The 23,388-nt window shown below is 39.7% G+C and overlaps 3 protein-coding genes across 9 annotated transcripts in view; 1 reads left to right on the plus strand and 2 right to left on the minus strand.

Moving 5' to 3' along the window:
* The window catches only part of Gw (trinucleotide repeat containing adaptor protein gawky), a 50,778-nt gene extending 39,460 nt beyond the window's left edge, over positions 1-11,318 (minus strand). For 3 of the 7 annotated variants that reach the window (XM_070655202.1, XM_070655201.1, XM_070655195.1), the window contains exon 1: positions 11,162-11,318. The gene's annotated coding sequence lies outside the window, so the exon portion shown is untranslated. Of the gene's footprint in view, positions 1-140; positions 332-688; positions 787-1,028; positions 1,119-9,150; positions 9,586-11,161 lie in introns of those variants that run through there. The other 4 variants (XM_070655200.1, XM_070655196.1, XM_070655199.1 and 1 more) reach the window with 4 other exon arrangements.
* Positions 11,319-11,661: 343 nt separating this feature from the next.
* LOC139101789 (uncharacterized) lies at positions 11,662-17,917 on the minus strand. The gene is made up of 5 exons (XM_070655203.1): positions 17,684-17,917; positions 14,627-17,534; positions 13,892-14,514; positions 13,606-13,742; positions 11,662-13,506 (listed from the first exon to the last, which is right to left on the minus strand). Exons 1-5 carry the CDS (start codon positions 17,807-17,809, stop codon positions 12,555-12,557), a joined length of 4,746 nt encoding a protein of 1,581 aa, XP_070511304.1. The 5' UTR covers positions 17,810-17,917; the 3' UTR covers positions 11,662-12,554.
* Positions 17,918-18,219: 302 nt separating this feature from the next.
* On the plus strand, positions 18,220-23,356 carry Ksr (kinase suppressor of ras). Its single transcript, XM_070654640.1, has 16 exons — positions 18,220-18,623; positions 19,212-19,349; positions 19,434-19,581; positions 19,659-19,901; positions 20,013-20,181; positions 20,258-20,613; positions 20,698-20,955; positions 21,098-21,234; positions 21,367-21,484; positions 21,557-21,807; positions 21,881-22,057; positions 22,170-22,355; positions 22,506-22,639; positions 22,710-22,844; positions 22,934-23,063; positions 23,139-23,356. The coding sequence occupies exons 1-16, from the start codon at positions 18,327-18,329 to the stop codon at positions 23,289-23,291; spliced, it is 3,030 nt and encodes a 1,009-aa protein (XP_070510741.1). The 5' UTR covers positions 18,220-18,326; the 3' UTR covers positions 23,292-23,356.
* The last annotated feature ends 32 nt before the right edge of the window (positions 23,357-23,388 follow it).

A 23,388-nucleotide genomic window follows, 5' to 3' on the forward strand; every position in this document is an offset into this window, starting at 1 on the left:
CGATCGCAGCACTTCAAAGCAGCAAAACGAGAAAGAAGAGCGTAAAAGATCCGTTCAAGGTTAAATCTAAGTTTTCTATAGCCGGGTGCGGAACCGAGACCCGTTAGTCGAACGTCACGACATTGTGCCAGGACCCTAACCTAAACCGACGTAATTGCCGCACAGGCCATCCTGGCTCACTCGATGCCCGAAATATCGCACGGGCGGGCGTTTAGCATCTCGGCCACTCGCGGAAGCGACGAGAATGATCAGCGTTCAACTCGACTCGACGGCGACGACGATGGCGAGTGCGACGACAGAGAAAAACGCTGCGCGACGATATACGATCGTTTGATAACGCGACATTATTTACGTCCGTAGATGCCACCTCGATGCTCCGAGCCTCCGAGGAGTCCGGGGTGTTCTGGGCAGACTCCGAGCTCAGCGCGGTGTGCGACAAACGTCACTGGTGGTGCGAGTAGCACGACGCGCGACGCACTTCCCGGTGAACAAGCGGAGCTCGCAAATGTGCCGAGCGCACGAAGCACGGAACAGAAAGAGCGAGAGAGATAGAGAGAGAGAGAAAGAGGGGATAGATAGGGGAAAACGACAAAGATGCTAGCACGGAGAATGGAATAGTCGTAGAAAAGAGATAGCGAACGAGAAACAGGGAAATTTTTTTTATCCATCGAGGAAAAAAAAAACGTACCTCGAACCGAGCTTCGCACATCGGGTCACTCGGGACGATTAAAAGACAACCGACGTAGGATCCTGCGTACTCCCTTCTGCCCTCCCCGACCGCGCGAGACACATTCGCGAATGAGCGTCGGCAACATCGGCGTAGCCGCGTAAATTCCACTTAAAAAGGTTAAGACAGCGGCGGCCACGGCGGTAGTGGTAGTGGGCTGCGCGTAGGGACGAAAGGTAAAATACGAAAAGGGCCACCGCGGGGAGTGCCGCGCGAGTGACCCTTCGATCGCGGCCGGGGTACGCGACTTCGCCCGCGACGATGACGACCGTCGTTTTTTTTTTTTTTTTTTCGAACTTACGCTCGGCTTCCGGGCACACGAAGAACGGACTCAGTCTCAGCACGAAGCTATTTCGCTAGAACGCACGGAATAGCGAAGCGTAGGTCCGCTCGCTCAGGCTGGCCGTTCCCGCGAGCGACCATCCTCCCCCCGCCGTATGCAGTGCGAACGTTGCGCCGCGTCGCGCGCGCGATCGGAGCGATCGGCGCGGCGAGGAGTGGCGCGGGCGACGTTACCTTCCTCCTGCCTCTCAACGCTACGTTTCTCGCCCGTCGCCGCTCAGCTGCTGTGCTTGTCCCTCCCAGTCGCACGGTACCTAAGCTGCCGCGCGATGAATTGGACGAACTTTTTCGCGAAATCGCTACCTTGTATTCTTTCCAGGCTTTGACTCCATCGCCGGTCACCGTGCGGCATTTTCGCGTTATTTTTTTATATGCTCATATTGCTCTCTGGGGAGAACGTATCGACATTACGATTAGCGCAGAAATGACATTTCGCCAAGCAGACGACATATCGACGCCACGAAAAGACCATTAATATTTCGATGGAGCCTCCAACCAAGATTACGTAAAATTATTTAACGCGTTCACGACTCCAAGTTCGGATTTCGTTTTATCTTCCGCCATGCTAATCTTAATCTCTCACCCATTCTTTTTCTTGCCTTCCCTTTCTTTATTCTTCTGCCTTTCTCTCTTTCTATCTTTGTCACTCCACCTTCTCTTCTTTCTTTTTCTTTCGTCGAAAAGAAAAATTCTACTCGCGTGTCACATAATCGGTTATGACAAACGCCATAAAAAAAATCTCGCGCGAGGTCGCGCGCTTCATTCAAATTTAGCCTCGCTACCACTTGCGATTCCGCATCCGTGCGGGCCACATTATTTCCGTACGGTTTATCGACTTAAACGGGAAGCCATCCGAGAATAATTTCCGACGCGCAACCGAACCCGAGAGCGGATCGCCATCGCAGACGCCGTCGACTAAGACGCGAGGGACAGAAACTTGGTCGTGAGATCTTGAAAGACGAGAATATTGAAACGTTTATCGACCCAGCAATATCCATACATTTTTCCAACTTCGAAATACTAAAAGATTAAGACTGACAAATACAAGAATAATACTTTCTATTAATTTAATGCTACGTTTTATCAAACCTTTTCGCAAGGAGCAGCCAGCAATTTTCCGAAAGCCGTGTAAAAATATAACGTTAAACGCGTGTTTAATTAGCGTTACTCGGAAGTAACAAGCGTTCCCGCTTGATGATTATATAGAAAGAATGCATGATCATCCGCGGAACGCTTGGGCTTTTTCAGCCACAGGTATCCGTTGTACCACTTCCGCGTCAATACGAGCAAGCCCTAGGAAAAAGAGAGAGAGAGAAAAAAAAAAAAAGGGGGGGGGGACGTCGCGACGTCGTAGCATTTTCGGATCAAACTCCGGCAAAAATTATGTTTGCTTTAAGACTCCGTGAGATCTGATTTTCGCAGCAGAAGCGCACGACGCGCTTTCAACACTGCATTATCGCACGGTTGTTAATCGATATATGCCAATCTCTTATCTAATCTAATAGTTTACTCAATGAAACGCGCACGGTTGCGTATTTTTATCAGGCATGGAGAGAGAGAGAGAGAGAGAGAGAGAGAGAGAGAGAGAGAGAGAGAGAGAGAGAGAGAGAGAGAGAGAGAGAGAGAGAGAGAGAGAGAGGTGGAGATGCGGGAGGTGTACCGAAGGGCGTTCCGGGAAATACCCATCTGATTAAACGTACGTACGTCTCTGCAAACTCGCGTAAAACAATTGCAAACAATATTCTCGCCTCTCTATTAAACCGCGCACGGTCGAGGCTGGCTTATATCGATTAAAAATGGCGGATCGCTCGGACTCCCAGAGTGTCTCTAGCGCATCGGAACGCGAAGCGCCGCTATTCGACGCGACTCTGTCTCTGTATGTGTGGCGTGTACACACGCGCGCGCGCTTGACTCCGCTTTACGTGTAAAGGAAGCATCATCTTGCCTGCCGCGATCCGCGGGGCATTTTCCATGCGCATTTCTTCCCCGCGTTTACCCACCCTTTTCCCCTCCGCCCCCGCCGTTGTCGTCGTCGACGCGACGTAACTGCGTTGCATGCGCCGCGAGCGCGTATTTTGAATGTCCCGTACGCGAGTATCAAAAATTATTGATCCACTCGATGCCGCTGCGCGTGTGTGTTGCGTGTACGCGCGCGCGCGCACAGGTAGTCATTGTGTGCACTCGCAGACCAGTGGCTTTCAACCCCCGCGCATTCGCACCTAGGTATGAGATCTACTCGCGAAAGTCGCTGATGAATTTCACGGGACTTCTTCGATCTTCACCACGACACGACCGAGGCGATTCGGAGTATTCTGAGCAGAAAATTGGACGCCTTGAATAGACGAAGGTACTAACCTTTCATATCCTACGTAAATCTCGCGTGAGCGGATATTGCGGTATTTTCGAAATTTCCGCGAGTATTAGATTCGGGTTACGATTAACCGAAGTCGTGCAAGCAGCTTCGAACCGAGTACCGTTATTTCGAAGGCTTCGACATCGCGCTCGGGGACGGGAACGGCGAGGAAAAAAAAAAAAAAAAAAGATATACGCGATCTGTCAATGTAAGCGTGGAGGTAGAAGCGTCGTCGTTGGTGCGCGCGTCTACGACCGGTCGGCGGAACTGCGTCGTTAGGAGCAGCAGCCACGGAGACTGAGAACCCCGGGACGTGTGCGCGAGTGCACGTAGGGTGCATGTATATGTAAATACGTGCGGAGACGAGTAACGCGCGCTGTTCTCTCTGGCGCACGTCTGCCCTTCTACTTCGAGTCGCCGCTATTTTGAATACATCCTAAAGATAGCGTAATAATAGAGTGCACGTAACCATTACCGTCGGATCCGAATCACTGACGAGACTAATTCGCACGGATCCGCATCCCGCATTCCCGGCGACGAAACAAACGGCCCGGATAAATTGATTCTCTCTCCCCCGCTTCCCGCGGTCGCTACGCCGAAATAATAAATAACTTTATCTCTCGTTATCAATTATCGCGAGCCTCTTTTCGGAACTCTCGAGTCGGATTTTTGAGGAGATATCTAGCTCCTTTAGCCGCTCGAATTCGAGCCAACGTATCGCAAAAGTAGCACTTGCCACATTGCTCACTGGTGGGTACAATATCAGTCGCGTGGCACACATTTTTGCGCGATATTGGCGACCTGCGAAAGGTCTGATGCTCGCTAAAGAAATTTGCGGTCTCGTTCCGCGAGGGAAAGCCTCTCTCGTTATTAAAGGCGGATTAAAGTAACGAGCTGTTTGCCGAATGAGGCCGTCGCAATAAAAGTTCACTCCCTCCACATCGAAGGACGTGCCGATAAGAGAGGAAGACGAGGAAAATTGATACCGTCCTTCCTCCGTGGAGAAAAAAAAAAAAAAAAGAACGTCTAGTAGGGCAAACGGTACGGCACGGCGAGTTGGCAAAGTCTCGTTTATCGGGACACCAAGGAGTTATTATCAGCTCGAAAGAACTCATTAGCCTCTTTATATTGTAACACTCGTTTCATAATTATTCTTAGACCATCTGGCGTTATCGTCGAATCGGGCGTTATCGTTCACGAAACTCCATTCATTTCTCTATTTCTTTCAATTCTATTCCGCTCCGTATTTTTCCGCAAAAATACCATCAAAGCGAAAATTATTAACGACGAAAATTGTTGCTCTCTTCCTCCCACATTTTTTTTATCCATTTTACGCTGCGCGCCGCTACGCTCGCGAGAAAGACTATTTGAAATTTGAGATCGCCGAGAGAAACGGAGTTGGTTTTAACGTTAAAACTTTCGTACTCGCGAAATTAAGAGATTCCTCCGAATCCGGAATTCCGGCGCGCAACTTTTTCTCCCTTGAAACGCAACGCGGTGGGAAAAATAATCCCGTTCCCGGGGAATCGTCTGTTCGGAATTAAAATCGGATAAACGTGATTTGCACGCGAGATAAATTTTCACGCGGCGCAACACAATTCGCATGCGGTAGTTAATTCGCGCGATGACGCTAATTGTAGCCATGCTAATTCGATTACGTTACGCGGGGGAAGGTCATCAGTGGGTGCGTTCGTGATCAGATGCAGCGATTTTATCGGATCAGCGAACAATGTGACGTCTCTGTATTGAATTGTCACGAGTAATGGCACCCCAATCGCAAATGAGATATCAAATTACTCAAATAAAACTCCCGTTGGTGCAAAAGTACGTCAAACACGGTAATGCAATTACACGATTTATTCCGCGGAAACGTAACGTTTAATCGTAACGCGTCGATATTAACATCAAAATGCTTATAAATATTGTTTAGGGATCACTGTAGAAAATTTATTGCGAGACATGTCACCGCAGCCAGCGGTCGACCTTGGATAGCTTAATAAATTTTTATCGAAAGGGGAGGAAACCAAGAATATTCTTAATGGATACTTTTGTGAGTAAATTACGTTAGAATTATCATTGTTGCATCAGATCGACGATATACAACGATCTTAAGTTACGCAAATTATATAAAAAACATAAATGTGTATTAACGTTCTCGAGCAATCGGCAACAATTAAGTAATTAAAACTCTTGAACTCGATAATCAGGGAAGTGATAGAGAAAACTCATAACAATAATTAAACAGGGGGATAGTAATTAAGAGAGACGTATAGATTATACGTTTGGGAACTCTAATGTACGACTCCGAGCTAATATGAGCGATCTCCCCCTAATCTACAAAGCTAAATGAAACAATAAAAAAAAAAGAAAAGAAAAATTTTACGATTGCGTTCGCTCGACACGTCCATCCGGAGACGGATTTCATTTGCGAAACAAAGTTTTCGAGCCAACTTCCGCGGGCACCGTGGATCAATAAGAGACGCTCGGTGTCGACGAGCACCTCAACCTGTGTGCTCTTCAACCGATAACGAAAGCTGAAACACTCGCGATACTATTTTTCCATGGCAAATAACTCGGAAAATCGTTCGAAATTTCCTTTTTTCATCGAAATAAATACTCGATGTGCTTCGTTAGATCATAATAATTCAGAAATAAATCGTATTTTAATTATTGCATAATAAATATATGATAAGTAGGCGCAAAAATAGACGCGAAGCGTGAGCCGAACGTGCCCCGATACGCGTTTGGCAAAAATGCTATTTAAAACCCAGGCACGATGTTTAATGCAGAGCACGGGAGATAAGAATAAAGTGTGGAATAAAAGAGAAGACACGCGGCGTCGACTGCTATTGATGAAAGACGCGTGACATAATAATTACAAATATTTAGCGACCGAATCGATTGATATCTTCTGCTCCGCCGGGTATTATCGAATGCGAGAAAAAATAGCCGGCGCAGCCCGAGGTCCCGGCATTGTCTAATCGGCGTAAATGCATTATCGGGATAAATAGAGGCGTAGGAAAATCGATTTTCATTGTGAGCCGGGTCATGTGTGTCCCGCACTGATACCGCCGCTAATAAACTGCCCTCGGCGCGATTACATGTGGTCCTGTTGCAGCAACGGCAAACATAATAAACGACGCTTTAACGGCCTGTCTTCGCGGCGTCTTACGTAACGGGTTTATTTTTATTTCCGAGCGCTCCGAAATGACACGCCAGAATCGCGCCGACTATATTCACGCGCACATAAGTATGTATACGCATGTGCATTAAGACGCATTAGGAAGTGCTCGATAATGCGGCAGCATCGCGAGCGATCTTAATTAATTATCACTCAACGAAGACAACGAAATTAAATCTCGGGCCTGACGAGAGTGGTCTCGTAACGAGGAAAGAAATGTGCGTGAGGGATTTTTTTTTCTTTTTTCTTTTAATATAATTTTGAGTACGTTACACGAAAATTGGGAACCGGTTTCGTCTCGCAACATCTGTAAAGTTGGTCCCCCATCTTTTCCAACGTCTAAGTTTCCATCCGAGAGTTCGAATTGGGTCAAAATCGGGTCAGGGTTGAGTAATTAGTTACTAGATATGCTGGTTACAGCGGAATTAATTTTTTTGCCGTCGTAACTAAGATATCTATTGACTAATTAATCAACCCTGACTCGACTTCGACTCGATTCGAACTCTCGATGGAAACTTAATTGATAATTGTTCCCTATATCGTTTCGCAATCAATGGCTGTGTTTTAGCTGCTTCGCAGCTGCTGCGAAAATCATGAGTCCGATTAGCGTGTGATCTTTAATTCGATGAAAATTAAAGGCATACGCCAACTAAAGCCGCAATTTTTTAACAGTTGCAAAGTAGCCTTTTTTTTCGCTGAACACGCCGGCCATTCACGCGTGCACGGGAGTTTCGCGAATGCACGCGTCGCACCGGTTCGCGTTCGCTATGCACGCAGCGTTAGCTTGGCAACAAGCTGTTGGCCAGCCGGTTGCGGGGCAAGGTCGGCTCTTTCTCCGTCTCTTTCTCCCCCGGCTCGATTTTATCCCGGGTATATATTTATTACGAAACTCCCGTGCGGTATATCTTGTCTCTCTGGGCGCGTTGAAACCCGCTCGCGCAGAAAATCACGACTCCGACACGTTCGCGGGAGCTCTCGCTGCAGAAATCGGCGCGTATTCCGGTATTCCGTAAAAAAAAAAAAAAAAAAAGGAGGGGGATAAATGCACACGAAGCAAATACCCACAGAAACGTGCACAAATATGCACAGACTGGAGGATCGAAGCACCACCGGGAAAGCATCACACGCGCATAAAATCGTATCGGTGAGAATATAGTGAATGTGATACGACGATGTCTTTTTTTTGTTTCTCTCTCTTTTTTTTTTTCCTCGACGAGTTTCGCAAAACGCTAAAAATTCGCACAGTCATCCTCGCAGGTTTTACACGTTTCAAAAGACGGCTTGGAAGGATTCGATCGGCATCTGAATACGTGCCGGAAGTCGCGGAGAGAAAAAGAGCCATATTTGGTTTTCTACGTTTGTAAATTTTATTCCCTTTCGTATTTAATTTTGATTTAATTTTAATTTTTTTTTTCAACTAATTGTATTAATAACAAACGTCTATTAATTACAGATTTATTAGTTTTCTTGTTATTTACGCCTTCTTTGTGAGTGTCGATAATACCGTCTGCTTCGCGATAGATGTAAGTATAGCACATTATAATAAAAGCAAATATCAACTTGTTGCACAGAAGAATTTGCAAAAAGCGTCCGTACAAGCGTCAGCTGTTATTACAGCGCAAAAATAACAGAGATTTAGATATTAATAACGACCGATAAATTAAAAATTCCTGAAAATATATGCATCACGTTAAATAAAAAAAGAAAAAAAAAAGCATCCTGCCGTTTCAATCGGAACCCGTTAAAACACTTCGTATTCTTTTCGCAAACGACAAGCTGCGACGGCATTATTATTCCGCGATGCGCGATCAAAAATTCACGCGGTGAACAATATACAATCGCATGAGACATCGTTGTTTTTCAAGTCCCTTCGAATATGCAGTTTATAACACCTCGAACTTTCCCCGCGCGAATTAAGGATAATGCGCCCAGATTCGATACGTGGGCAGAGCCGATTTTGTCCTTCCCTCCTGACTGACCTACAAAACGATTTTCGGAGCAGCTTCCGATAGAATATCCGATCTCTTTCGCGTGCCCGGTCGCCGGCGTTCGCGCAAGTTTTCCCGGATTTGCTGCACGAAAGCGATTTCAGTGAAAGCGAAGCGCGTCCACTTTTCTCTGCCTTATTCTTCCGCGTGCCTTGGAATATCCCTCTTCGTCCGCCTGCAAACGCAGTTCTCGCATTGTCGTTAAAAATAAATGACGATAATAATAACCGCGACCCTTCGCACGTTTCCATTTGCGAGTAAATTGCAATTGTCATGCGACGCATCCTGTTTTTCGCAACCGGCAGTCTTCTATATCGTTTTCTAATGCCTTCGTGAGCGGTAAGCGTTAGAGTGGTTGGACGATTCACTCCGAATGCAAATGAAAGAAAGAAGGGAGCTTCGCCGCGATTCGGATTTCGAAATGCCGATAGCCACGGAGCGAGAAAAATGTTCGATGTGTCGAGGCGGCTCAGATAGTATCGTATAGTTAAAATAGTCTAAGGTGAGCGGGCAACGAGATAAATAATGTAATTTTCACAGAAAAGTCAAAGCCACTCACCTAACCTCTTCTCTGTGCGCGCGTGCGCAACCTAACCTGTCCTCCACTCGCGGCAAAGAGGAAGAGACCAAATTATTTTCGCAGCGCGGCCTCGGGCGTCCGTAATCAAATGGGATATCTTTTTTTTCTTTTCCTCCTTCTCTTTCTTTCTTTCTCCTCTTGATTGTCCCGCGCGGCCCTCGCACTCCCGTTTGCCCGCTCACAATCTACAAGCTCTCCATGCCGCGCGAGAGGAACGGCCAATTCCTCGGCCAGTTAACATCGATTAGCTTCGTCAAGCGCCCTCCGACCATGCCACGTAGTGCCCACGAACGCACGATACGCGCTAGATCCGTTAGATACCTTTGTATATAAAATCGAACGCGTGCCCCGTCGTCTCGGCGCACATTTAATCCGTATTACATCGGACGAGCAACGGAGGAAAAAAAAAAGAAAAAGAAAAGACCACCCGTGAAACTTTCGAAGACGAGTATCGTTATCGCTATAAGTTGAAAAAAATTAAAGAAAAAAAAAAAGTTATTATCTTATCCTGATTATTCTTAGACAAGGCGCGCAAGAAATCTAAACTCGCGAAGCGTAAAAGCACGACGGGGAAGTAAAAATCGCGAGAGTCCACGAGCCAGCGATACGATCTCGGCTGAAATTTCGACATTACAGAACGGATTTCTACGCCCGGCGCTGATAAGGGAAACGGAGCAAATGGCGTAGGCACCCATCGGATTCCCCCTGTTTTCTTGCCCGCTGGAGAAAATTTTATCCGCGTCGCCGGTTAGAATGTTCTCTTTTATTCCCGGTCGGACACGCAGCTGCCCCGGCAAAGGACAAAAAGGAAAGAACGAGGCGTCCGACGCTTCCGTTCCTTCCCCCTCCTCCCCTCCTATCTCCCTAAGAAAACCGGGCACACGAGGTTGGGCCAATCTCCGCGTGTGCCGTCCTCTCGGCCTCCTCGTTAGAGATTCGCTTAACCTACGCGACACGGATTAGAGAATCTTCGTGATGAGGCCTGGTGGCGTGAGAGCGCGCGCGTCCCTGAGACTTTCTCCTCGTTCCTCGCGCATCTACGCGGCCCTGCGAGCTTCACGAACCGCACACCTCCCCGGCGAGTGAAACGAACTTCGTGAAGTAGTCGCGCCATCGAATCGCTCGGTTTCTCCACCTTCTTCACGTACACACGCATATACTTCATATACACGTACACCGTATTTTTCCCGCAGAAGTAAAAGTAATAAATAAAAGCGAAATACGGAATGAGAAAATTTTCACAAATACGTACATGCACGCGTCTTTGGTAAAAAATATATATACGAGTATATTTTCGCGTACGCTTGTATACTATATATAGACATTGCATAATGTGTATAATTACATATGACATGTACATGTTCGCATACATGTACAGCTCCGAAAAAAAAAAAAAGACGAATACGCCGGACAATAATAATTTTCGACCCGGGCAGTCGCCCGGACCTAGCGGGTCGCAAGCGCCGCCGTCGTTACCTCTGATACTCCGTTGCGCTCTCGTTCCCAACGAGGGTTCTCCGTTTTCTTTTTTTTTCTTTCTTTCTTTCTTTTTTTCTTTCCGTTTATTCTTTCCGTTCCTTTTCGTCGACGCGGAATGTCTCTCGATCCCGTCGCGATCCCGGGTGGCCGAGGCGCTGAAAAGGCTGGTGCTCCCGAGCAACGCCAACCGAAAGGTAGGAAATGTCGGCCGAGTGACGTGCAATATGGTAACCGGCGCGTCGCAACGGCGGAGCGGAAATGCGGCAGGGTCCGCGCCTTACATAAGTATTTCCAACTCCCCTCGGGGCCGTGCGGGCCTCGTTCGTTCTCTCGCGACGCGAAGCGTCGTCGTCGGGACGCGTACGTGACGTCAGCACGCGAGCGCAACGTCGATACGCGTGCGTTGCGACGTTACACCTCGAAGCCTGTTTCTCCTCAGCGCGAAACGACGTACGGCGCCGTGCAAGAGCACGGGAGATATCTCGTTGTTTCACAAGCGAATAAATCTTACCTGCGAGACGGTCCGTCGTGTGCCGGCGCTTGTCTCCACAACGTCGGTCTCGCTTGTCACACGTCGAAATCACACTTTTCACACACTCAAAAACCACATCTCGTTACGATCACAGTGTCCTTATTGAAAATGCTGTTAATAGAGAACGTGCGGTGCCGTTAAATGGGGCATCTCTGGCGTAAGGGACTTCGCGGACGGGCTCAAAGATGGCGCGCCGACGACGGAGATTTTCCGTACTGAATCTCCGCGAACTCCGCGCCCCTTTATTAACAATCTGCAGTGGCAGTGCCACGAACTTGCGGGAATGAACTATGTTCAGACTTGTAGAGATCTCAGCTGGAAAAGAATTAATTTTAAACGTAAAATTAAAGCAGCGCGCTCGTTTACTTGTGTCATTAATTAATATTTTTAGATCGCATGTGCTTTCATTAATGCATTTTTTTATACGCGCTAAAACAAAATTGAAAGTCTGAACATTATATACTGTATTTTTATATACTTTAAAATTATGTAGTTTTAAAAATTATCAAATTTTATTAATGCACTCAGTATACATTTCTCGTTAGACTTAAAATTAAATAAATATATTTATGTACAAATAAAATGTGCTAATTAATTATTAGATTCTTTCATACATTCAAATAAAAAGTGAGAATACGAAGTTTAAATATTATTTATTTAGAAAAATATATAATGTAAAATAGAGTGTAGATGTGTGTACTACATTTTGTAGTGTCATTTTATACATTTTCTATTTTTTAAAAGTTACGTAGCTTCTCTATTTTATACACCGTAGGTTTTTCTTAAATAAATTGTTCAATTTTTAAAATACTGTTCAGTCTTTGAATTTCTTATTTATATATATTTAATTTTGTTTCATCTCTTGATGCTATTAAGTTATCTCATGAATTTAAATATGCATGTCAGTTCACGATAGTCATTATTTTTGATATTCAATTATTTTCGTTATTTCAACTTATAATGTAGAACCAATATGTCTCATTAATCTTTTTTAAAAGATAAAATAATAAAGTTTATTACATAGAAAATTGTATAAAGTAATTATAAGAATAATAAAAAGTTTTATATCTGCTGTAACATTTTATCATGTTACATTCAATTCAACCCAAATAACGTATCTACGTCATTCAATAGTTTATAGACTTTTGTACGATAAAAATAATGTAATGATTATTTTTTAATCTTAAAAAAGGAACGCGCATTGTTTATTAAAATTATTCGTCATTCAGAAGAAAACTTATTCATATGTCGACGTTTAAAAGTGGTCCCATATTAAAGATATCTTATTTTACAACTATTCTCCATGAAAAATCTAATAGTATATATATATCTCTAAGTAAATAATAAAATTATACATATAAAACACGTTCTGTTAAGGGCTTTGTAATTGCTTATTATCAGATTTTGTTTTTGTAAGTGACATATTAGGTACAGTTAAACTGTCACTTCGCTCTTGAACGCTTTCAGATGTATTTGTAGTAGATCTCTCGCTATTGGAATTGGAATTATGAAATTTAGGCGTGGAAGTTCTTCCTTTTAACAACACAGCTTGTTCGGTACTCTTGCTAGCCTCTTTGATCGATATCGACGATACATCACTGATATCCGGAAAACCATTCGAATCATGTTGTTTTTTAGTAGGAGAAATCATCCTTCTAGCTGTATTTATCGGTGTAACATCTGAATTTGAAGAGGAACTAAGAGCACTTGCTTCTCGCGTTTTCTTTAGTGTCGTAACTGCCCAGCCCAAACCTAATTTTTTCAAAGCTATTTCCATTTCTTCTGGAGATGAATTATGTTTTAACATTTCTGACGAGGGAGAACTCGTTATTTCAGAAATTCCAGATATTCCGGAAAAACTGTACAAACTAGTGGACGTTGTTTTTCGTTTACTTTCTTTATGCACATTATTAAAATCGGTACTTATAGAAGAATCAAGCTTTTCTTTTGTTTGAGAAACAATTTCCTCAGTAGTTGTATTACCTTGTAATTGTGTGCTACATTTTTCAAGCATATAATCCCGCTCAGCCTCAACTTCTGTTCCCGTAATACAACCAGCATTACTTTTTAACTTTTCGGGAGAATTGCAAATAGTTGTAGCTTCTTGTGATTTCTGTACAAAAGATAGCTTTTCAAAATTTTTCATACCAGGCGATAAATCCACTGATTTCTTGGCAGAATTTTGATCTTGCTGAACAGGTAAAGGAGCGACATGAACCGATGGCTTAGACTTCGTCGGACTCTTGTTACTTTTATTAACTGTATCCGTTGTATCAAATTCCACAATCGTCGATAATTCATGTCCTGATGATTCTAATTCTGGTCTGTTTAAATAAAAATAAAATCAGAATTATTCATAAAAGATAAAATATCGTTAATATAATTAAAGAATTTATGCTAAACAGAATTTAGATTAATTTTACCTGTACAATCCATTTAATAACGTAACAGGAGGTTTAGGTTTAGGTCTTGCACTTATTAATGTTACATTTCCGTGATTACGCAATATTTTCGGAATGCCAGTTAACGTAGGAATATAATTTTCTCTTTCTGTTGCTTTCTAAAAAATAATTTTTGTTTATAAATGAATAAATATACTATATACATATTGTTGCGCTCACGCTCGGTTACGCGTGAGTTGTGAACTTCGTGTTGAGCAGAGACGGGCGCAATATGTATAACATAGACAATAATATTAAAAAATGTTACCTCTGAAGTAGAAGTAAGTTCCTTTGTAGTACTACTGTCTTTTTCGCATTCCAGTGAGGTGCTCCTTTTTAGATCAAGCTCCTTAAAAGACACATTATGTGTTTCGTCATTTTTTAAAGCTGCAAAAGCGGTCCTTGCTTTGTCCAAGTTTTTACTCTGTTCTAAAATTTCTTTTGATAATTTGTCTATTATATCTTTTTCGTGAAGAGAAAGTATACATGGAGGCGAAGAACTACGTTCCGATGCTTTTGTTGCTGCCGTTGGTTGAGGTATTTGCTGCATTTTAAATTGGTTAAGTTGTACATTAACTTTTTCATTACTTATAATTTTTGGTTTGCCTTCTACTAATTTGGATTTTTGTATATGTGTTTTAACACTATCTACTAATTTACTTCTTGGAGTAGAAGTCATCGCTTGAATTCCCGCATCATGGAAAGTTTTATTTCTTGAAACTGTTTCGTTTTCTCGCATAATTCTTTGTGATTCAAGGAGAGTCCTTGCTAATTGGGCATGAAATCCTTCTATACTGTCGATTAATTTGCGTATTTCTTGTGCATCATTACGTGCTGGGGTAGATGCTTGCATTAAATTTGTATCGTCGTTGATTAACGATAAATTAATATCTGTAAATAAAATAAGTATTATTTTAAGTGTTCCTACAAGAATATAAAAAACATTAAAAATCGCTAATATCGATTTATATATCAAATAAATATTTTTTAAATAATATTTTACCTTTTTGATCATTTCGTACTCTTTCAATGAGATGAGTTAAAGACGCTATTCTTTCTGAACATAAATTTTGTAGCTCTTCATATTTTTGTAATATCTCAGGACAATTTTTCAAAGCATAATCGTGAATATTATTAAATTTTATATGTAATAATTTACACTGAGGATTTCGGCACGTGCAGCTTTCGGACGATGGTTGTTGCGAAGTAGTAGCTGTACGTTTTGACACACCTGCTTCAGATTTCTGATAAATATCTGATTGATTTGTAAAGGTGGATTGATCCTTTTGCGTCGACGACATCATATTACTATCATTAACCTCAGAATAACTATTATTAAATTTAAGCATTCTACTAATTTTATCGCGATGTGGAATATTCGATGGCATCATCATTGTACGTGGCGAAGGAGTTTCTGGTGTAGAAACAGGACTAATCTCCTGTAACCTTCTTAATTTTTCAAGTCCTGGATCAGAGAACTCTAACATTTCTAAGATTGACGTAACGTTACTCAGAGCGTCAAATACCGACTTGGACTTTATCGGCGGCGGACTTGCAAACGACGTTGACGTATCTGAGGTATCCCTTACTCGAATCCATTCTTTCCTTCGACGCTGAATCCGATATGGTTTATCTAAAGCTTGATCTTGATCGTTCACGCCTGAATATGTTTGTGAACTTTCTGCGCTAGCATCTATTGATACTCTTGTTTCCTGTGACGGATCTGAATCGTCATCGACTTGAGTAGATTCGCTCATATGCACGTCAACTCTGCCAGCTGTATCTGACGAAACAAAACATTCCTTTTTTTTCTGAGGAGTGAAACGAGAGCTTGATTGAGTCCTTAAGAATTTTTTCACAGGCGATACCACTTTAGAACCAACGGACGTTGAACGAATTTTTTGATAAATTCTAGGTGATAGTCGCTTCGATGCTCTCACACTACTTTTTCTTTTTTTAGGTGTAACAATTACTTCTTCTTTGTCAATTTCAATAATCATCCCATTAGTCTCCGAGTTCGATGAATTATTACTACTATCGCCTGTTTCCGGTGTAATAATAATAACTTTTGCTTCAATCGGATGGGGTGGTCGTTCAATAGAATCTCTTTTGGAATGTTGTATGTGCATATTTTCTTGAGATAATTCCACTTGTACACCCTTATTTTCCACTGGGCCCGTTTGTTCCAATGCTGTTTGAACAGCAATCTCAATTTTTTTCGCAGGTGATTTACTTGGGGTTTTCATTTTACGATCCTGTTTAATACATTCGTCACTACTAGACATATTTATAACTTTAATTTCAGGTGATAAAGGTTTGGCAGTATTAGTCTCGTGTTCTTTTGTCGGCATTTTATCTTCAAAAAGTGATTTTGTACTGACATTAAATATATTATCTGGTAAAATGGCCCCAAAATCTTTTAATAACAATCTCTTTTGTTTTTCAATTTTTTTTAACATATCTAGTATTTGTTCTTCACGCGACATTTCGCTCTCTTTATCCCGTTGTGTACCACAAACATCTACTTGCTCTTCGAAGAGATGAGCATTTTGACACGTGGAATCTGGTACGTCGTCACGCACGCATTCTCTTTTTCGTGCTGGCAAAGTAATAACTCGTTTTGTAACAGGAGCACACCGAGTCGACGGACTGTCTGTACAAAAAATTCTTTTAACTGCACGATTCATCTTTTTTTGACGACCTTCTTGACTTTTAATTCTTTGATGTAATCGTATACATGGATCTTCGTCTTTCGAACAAATTTGACTAGCTTTTAATTTACATTCTTCCTTTGCAAGATCTAAATTTTTTAACAGAGCCTGATAATCTCTCCGCACTTTTTCTCGCAACATTGCATCTTCGCCGCGACGTTCAACGTTCGATTTGTGGGTTTTTAACAAAGGCGCTTCCGAATTCTCTATACGTTTCATAGCTCGCGCTACTTCCATTGCGTTCGGTTCATTTCTGATGTCAATTCTTTGAACTATACCAAGAGGTCTATCACATACATGTTTTCGATGAATATTACAATCACAATGCGATCGTAATTTGTACTTTGTGGAACATGGAGTTTTCGGAGTCTTTTCGATTGTAATTTGTTCTATGGTATCTGAAAAGTATGACGAGTCGTCACTCGTTGAATCAGAACTACTACTATTACTAACGCTACTTGATGCATTTTGCGTATAATCTTTTGGATTATATATTTTTTTCGTATCTGCTTTGTCAACCCTAGTCGGCATAGTGCTCATAATCGGTACTGTTTTTCGCGGTACTTGGTCGTCGCTTGCGTCGTCAATATTACATCTATTATGATCAGCCACCTGTTTGTCTGTTTTTTTTCTTGGAGATAACTCGTGAGATTGTACTGTAGCTTTCTTTTGTAATCCTGAAGGACCTGGCTTAGGTGATACTGTTCTTTCGGGTTCTTTTACATCCGATTTTTTTACTTTTTCGGGTGATTTTTTAGGCAAAACTTTTTTACTTACTTTTTTGCTTTCCTCCGATACAAGCGGCTTTGGAATTTTTGATACCATTGCAGCCCTAACATTTTCTATTTCTCGTACTTTACGTAACCTTTCTTGATGTACTGCTTCAGCATCATCTGTCTGCTTTGCTTCCTTCATCCATTCCATAGCTTCCTTTCCTCTTTTTAATGCCATGGCTCTGTCTTTCTTTCCTTCTTCTTCTATTATCACATTTATATCTGCTTGTAAAGCAGCAGAGGCATGAGCTTGACCAATATCCTCTAAATCTTCTTGATACTTGTTTTGTATGTCCATAATCTTTCTATCATGCATCTGCCTGAGTTCTGACTTCCCATCTTTCTCTAATTTACTTAGTGTGTCCCTCTTTATTTTATTAGCACGTTCTACAATTCGAGTTGATATCTCCTTCGATTGTTGACGGACCTGTAACAAAAGTTCCATCAATGTTAGAACATTAAAAAAATCGACATTTTAATTTATTTAAATTCCAGTTAATAAGAATCGAAAATCTATGCTTTACTCGTCTCGCTGAATCGAGCGAGATTTGAAACTTTATTCCTGAATTTACATACCTGTTCTATGCGTAACCTTCGTCGACGATCACGCTCGTTTTTCTTAATTTGATCCAGATCAGATAGCACCATTCTCCCACAGCGCACGTTCAAAGAATTCCCGATCATGGTAACGTGCATCGACATACTTCATTGAGAAAGATTGTGATGAACTTGCACGAGATTCTACCGACACAGCCGTGCAATACAGTTTAACTCAAATTTAAAATGACACATACGGCCATGTCAGATCCAAGGAATGGCTACGATCACAAGACGCGTACTCGCTCGTCATCGTCGACCACTAGGGGGCGAAACTCACCGTCTGGTCTTTGTCAATTTTAAATTTTCATCCGGCCAGTATCAATTGTCCATTGTGACCAATATTATTTCTCGACAAACAAGATTTTTTTTTCCCTCCTATTTATAATAGTTTTTGTTCGCACATGCAGTTAAAAAAAAAAAAAAAAAAAAAGAAAGAAAAGAAAAGAAAAAAGAAAAAAAAAAGATAGAATTTCTCTCAGGAAGAAAGGGAAAGAGGCGGAAAATCCATTTACTCTGTGAATTTGCTTTGCGAACGCCCGTGCTACGCGAATGAGCGCGCTGGTCGGTCGTGTTCCTGGACAGCCTGACACCCTGGCAGCACTGATTGTAATGGTTGTCAATGTTGATAAGTGGTTTGGTTATACGGCCGAGCGGCAACGATAAACGATCCCGGGCAGAGGTATCGAGCGTGGTCAAGCGTTATGCCTGTCAAGTGAGATCTCGTACCGATGAGAATCCGCGCGTTGGCCTGGCCGTCGCGCGAGGAATGGCAGCCTATGGAGACGTGGAGGGTGTACGACGTGCCTTGGACGTCGCACAAACTATGATTAACTTCACCGCCGATCAGCTCGACGATTTGCGGACCCAGTGCTCGGTTACCACGGAGTTGACGCAGCACGAAATAAGAATGCTCGAGGTGAGGCAATCCTCAAAGTCTGGTCGTAAAAATTGGGAGAAATCTGCCCGTCGTTGTTGATCGTTATGGCCCGGCGTCTCTTTGTTGATTGTCAACAAGTTGCAAATGTGCCATCCGAATATTTATTCTAAGCCTTAAAAATCTTCGAGTTTTGTCTCTTTAGCTAAAACACCGGAAAATACTGTCCTCTCGGTGCTTAGCGCTCTGACAGTATCTGACACTTGCATTTGTTTACATTGATTTTACAAATATTATTCTGCTATTTTTTATCTCTGAATGAACAAAATTGTAATATTAATTGCTATTGCAATTCTCCTGAAATATGTAGACAATATTGTTTATAACTTATTATTTTGTAATGTTTGGAATTATGATGTAATGATTATTAAGGATGTTTCAATGAGAAGAATTTATAGAGGGTGTTCAAAATAAAATGTCAAATCATAAAACTGTGGTAGTTTAAAAAAAAAAAAAAAAAAAAATATGATGTTTGATTTAAATCATTAATATTCTTGGTACATATTTTATGATTGAACATTATATTTTTAGCACAAGTTAACATTTATTTAAATTTATTTATATTTATAGGAGAAATTAATAAAATTATACTGCAAACAACTTGTGGCAAAGACTAGATTGACTGATCCATTACCACTGGATATAATAGAATATCCATCATTACAACAATGGTTGAGAGTAGTTGGTCTTACTCAAGATTCAATTCAGGTAATATAAATGTGAATGTGAATAGATATTTTATAATTTTTTATGTTTATTATAATGTTTAATATGGTTTTTTTATTATAATAGATGGTGTGTTCCAAAGTAAATACTCTTGAGGACCTGAAAGAGAAATCTGAACTTGAATTAATTAATATGTTAAATGAAAATTGTATATATTACAAAGAAGAATGTCGTAGGCTTTGTAAAGCATTAGATAATTTATGGCGATACATGGGTAAGTAAAATTTAACATTATTGTAAAAAAAAAATTAATTTCTTTTTGTATATACTATATTATTACATTTTTATTAGATGTACTGATAAAAGGAGATACAGAGAATGATTTAGATCTATACTGGGATTCTTGGGACAGTTATCATTTACGTAAAGAAATTTGTCCTAAGCCAATTTTATCCCGTGGACGGTGTTCCATTCCAACAGAGACTAGCATTCCATATCATAATAACAACAATGATGTACTTTTAGCACCTTCTGCATCTATGATATTAAGTAGTAGTCCTCCCTGTATTTCTTCATTACTAAAGCAAGAATGTGGTAAGTATAAAAAAAATATGTTAATTACTATTTAATCTGATAAGATCTACGAACGTTAAATAATTAAATAAAATAATTTATTTATTAAATTTGTATATTTTTTAATTGCAGAAATTAAATTTCCGTCAAGTCCTCCTTCGTGTAAAAAACAGTTAATTAGTGTACAAAACAGCTCATCAGAATCTGAAGTGTTTCCATTAGCTAAGTCAAAATCTCACGAATCACAATTGGCGTGTCGACCTGATAATATTCAATTTGATAATGACGATATGTCATTTAGGTAATACTTAAAATAATTTAATTTTATTATAATGATTTTATCGATAGACACTTATATTTATTAAAATATATTTTAGTTTTAAAGATGACTCTTCTATAGAGAACAAAAGTGATTCTTCTGTGAGAAGATATCTACCAACTGAACAAAGTTTAGATTGTGGTACAACAGACTCTGGGAAAGAAGAAAGTTTTTTGTCAAACAGTAGTAGTCCTATTAAATCGCCTATTAAATCTCCTCCTGTTAAATCTCCTGTTAAATCGCCTACCATTAAATCACCTGTTAAATCACCGCTCTCTCCTCTTTCTATTAAATCATCTCTTTCCTCTATTAAATCGCCTATTAAATCACCTATCAAATCACCTTTTAAATCTCCACCACCACCGCCAATCTGTACTACTACAAATGCAGAAAGTGAAGATTTTATGGGATCAGGTGTCTAAATAAAATAAAAAATGTGATAGAACAATTTATCACTGCTTTTTACAAATAAATTAATATTCTTTGTTTTATTTTCAGAATCGAGTCTTGAAGTGCCAAAATCTCCATCTACTCCTGTGTCTCGCGGCATGTGTCACATAATTGCTCATCGCTTTATCAAATCTTTTAATGTAATGACAGTATGTGACTATTGTGATAAACCAATGTTTATGAACACTTTAAAATGCAAGGAATGTAGATATAGATGCCACCGAGAATGTGGATCCAAAGCACCTCCTTCTTGTGGCCTACCTAGAGAATTTTATGCGGAGTTTAAACGAACTATACAGTCTGAGAGTACGTAAAAATATTATAATTTTAAAATTGTTGTATAATTATAATCTTTGTGTGTATCGAAATTTTTTTTAATATATATTAAAAAAAAAATTTTTGATAATATTTAATAATTAGTATAATAATGAAGAAAAAATTTTTTTAGGTAATTTGTTGAATGTTTCCCCAGTATTAAAAAGGCCTGCCATGACATCTTTAAACAATATAAATTTATTACCTCCTTTAACTCGCAGAGACAGGAGATTATCATATACACAATCTTCCATGAATATACCTTGTCAGGTATTTTAGTCTTTACCAATATATATATTTAGTAAATGTTAAAAATGTATCAAGTATTACGTACATCGATTGTCATAAAAAAATATAAAATTTATATTTATTTATATATATATAATTTATATTTATTTTTAGGGCGATTCCAGCTTAAATATTTTGAGATATAACCGCTCAACACCTTCTAGTCCAGCATTATTATCAAGCACTTTTAGTCATAATACACATACGATATTAAAACAGTTTCATTTTCCAGGTAAAGACATTGATTATTATGTTACGATTTGTAGTTTTAGTTTTAAAATGTTAAAATTTACTTTGTCTTTAGATGTATTAATTAAAAAAGAGGCACTTTCTGAAAAACTGCACGAGATGAGATGCAAATCTGAATCAGCGATTCCAAACGAGAAGAGAAGGAAAAGCAACACGGATGATAAGTATGATGACAGGAATACTTCGGAAATTAATAGTTCAGATTCAGAAGAGATACCAAAGAGAGCTGATTCTCAGGAATCTCTAAGCTCTGATGATGATAGCGAAGTAGCTGAAGAAACAAATTGCTGGCCAAGACAGGATAGTGTATGTATTATAGTTTATATCTTATTAATATCTTGATAAAAAATGTAATATTTAATTAAAACATATTTTACAGTTGTTGATGCAAGAATGGGATATTTTATATGAAGAATTGAAAATTAGACATTTGATTGGAAAAGGGAGATTTGCTACAGTATACAGAGGTTTTTGGCATGGCGATATTGCGATTAAATTTTTAAATATGAGTTATTATGCAGAAGACGAGAAGATATTAGAAACATTTAAATCAGAGGTAAGAGTATATAACTATATAAAAATACCAAATTGTTGGTACGAAATACTTTATAAATAATTTATATATTTTTTTTATAATAATAGACATTGTATATTTCTTATTATTATAGGTAGCTGCATGCCGAATAGCTCGGCATGACAATTTAATATTGTTTTTGGGAGTTTCTATGAAACCTCCTCAATTGGCTCTGGTAACTAGTTTAGCTAGAGGCATTTCACTCTATACTTATCTTCACGTACGAAAAGAGAGATTTACTTTAGGTGAAATTAATTCTATAGCTCAACAGATTTGTCAGGTAACATTTTTTAAATTATTTTTAATTTCTGTACTCATTTTATTTCTATTAATTGAATTAAACACAAATATACATTTTGATTAAAAAGTTAAAAAAATTAAAGATTTATTTAAATTAATTTATATTGTATTTTTAAACATTATTTTTCAGGGTATGAGGTATCTTCATTCTCGTGAAATAATACATAAGGATCTAAGGAGCAAGAACATTTTTTTGAACAATGGAAAAGTTACGATATCAGATTTTGGTCTATTTAATATTACCAAATTGTGCCACGGAAATAGGTAAAATTTATTTCTACCAAATAAGTTATATTCAAACATTTAAATTATGCTCATTCATGTAAATTTTTAGGAAAGGAGAAATATTAATTATACCACCAGGTTGGTTATGTTACTTAGCACCTGAAATTATTCGACGACTGAGACCATTAAATCGAGGTCAAGATAGATTTTTATATTCAGTTGGAACTGATGTTTACGCATTTGGGTTAGTATTTTAATCATATCAAAGTGCATAATTTTATGTTAAAAATTATAAAAATTTTGTATAATATTAAAAAAAAAAAACTTTGGCAGGACTCTCTGGTACGAATTATTATGTGGTGAATGGCCATTTAAAGGTCAACCTTGTGAAGCTATTATTTGGCAAGTTGGGAAAGGGATGAAACAACCTTTAGCAAATTTGCAAGCTTCCCGTGATGTAAAGGTATGTAGAAAAATTCAGAATATATGAATACAGTACATTTTTACAAAAACTAAGAAAAGTTTGTGATTTTTATAGGATATTTTAATGTATTGCTGGTCATACCATCCAAGAAAACGTATTGACTTCATAGAGATATTAACTCTACTCAAAAGGCTGCCTCGCAAAAAATTAGCGCGTAGTTCCTCCAATCCTACAAATTGTTCTCGTTCTGCAGAATCTATGTTTTGAATAGAATTAAGTTTATTTAAATATACTGTTCTTGTAATGTAAATATAAAATTATTACTTACCTGCGATCTTGACAGCACTAAAAATATTACGATTTT

Source organism: Cardiocondyla obscurior, linkage group LG04, assembly GCF_019399895.1.
Source record: "Cardiocondyla obscurior isolate alpha-2009 linkage group LG04, Cobs3.1, whole genome shotgun sequence".
Taxonomy (NCBI): Eukaryota; Metazoa; Arthropoda; class Insecta; order Hymenoptera; family Formicidae; genus Cardiocondyla; species Cardiocondyla obscurior.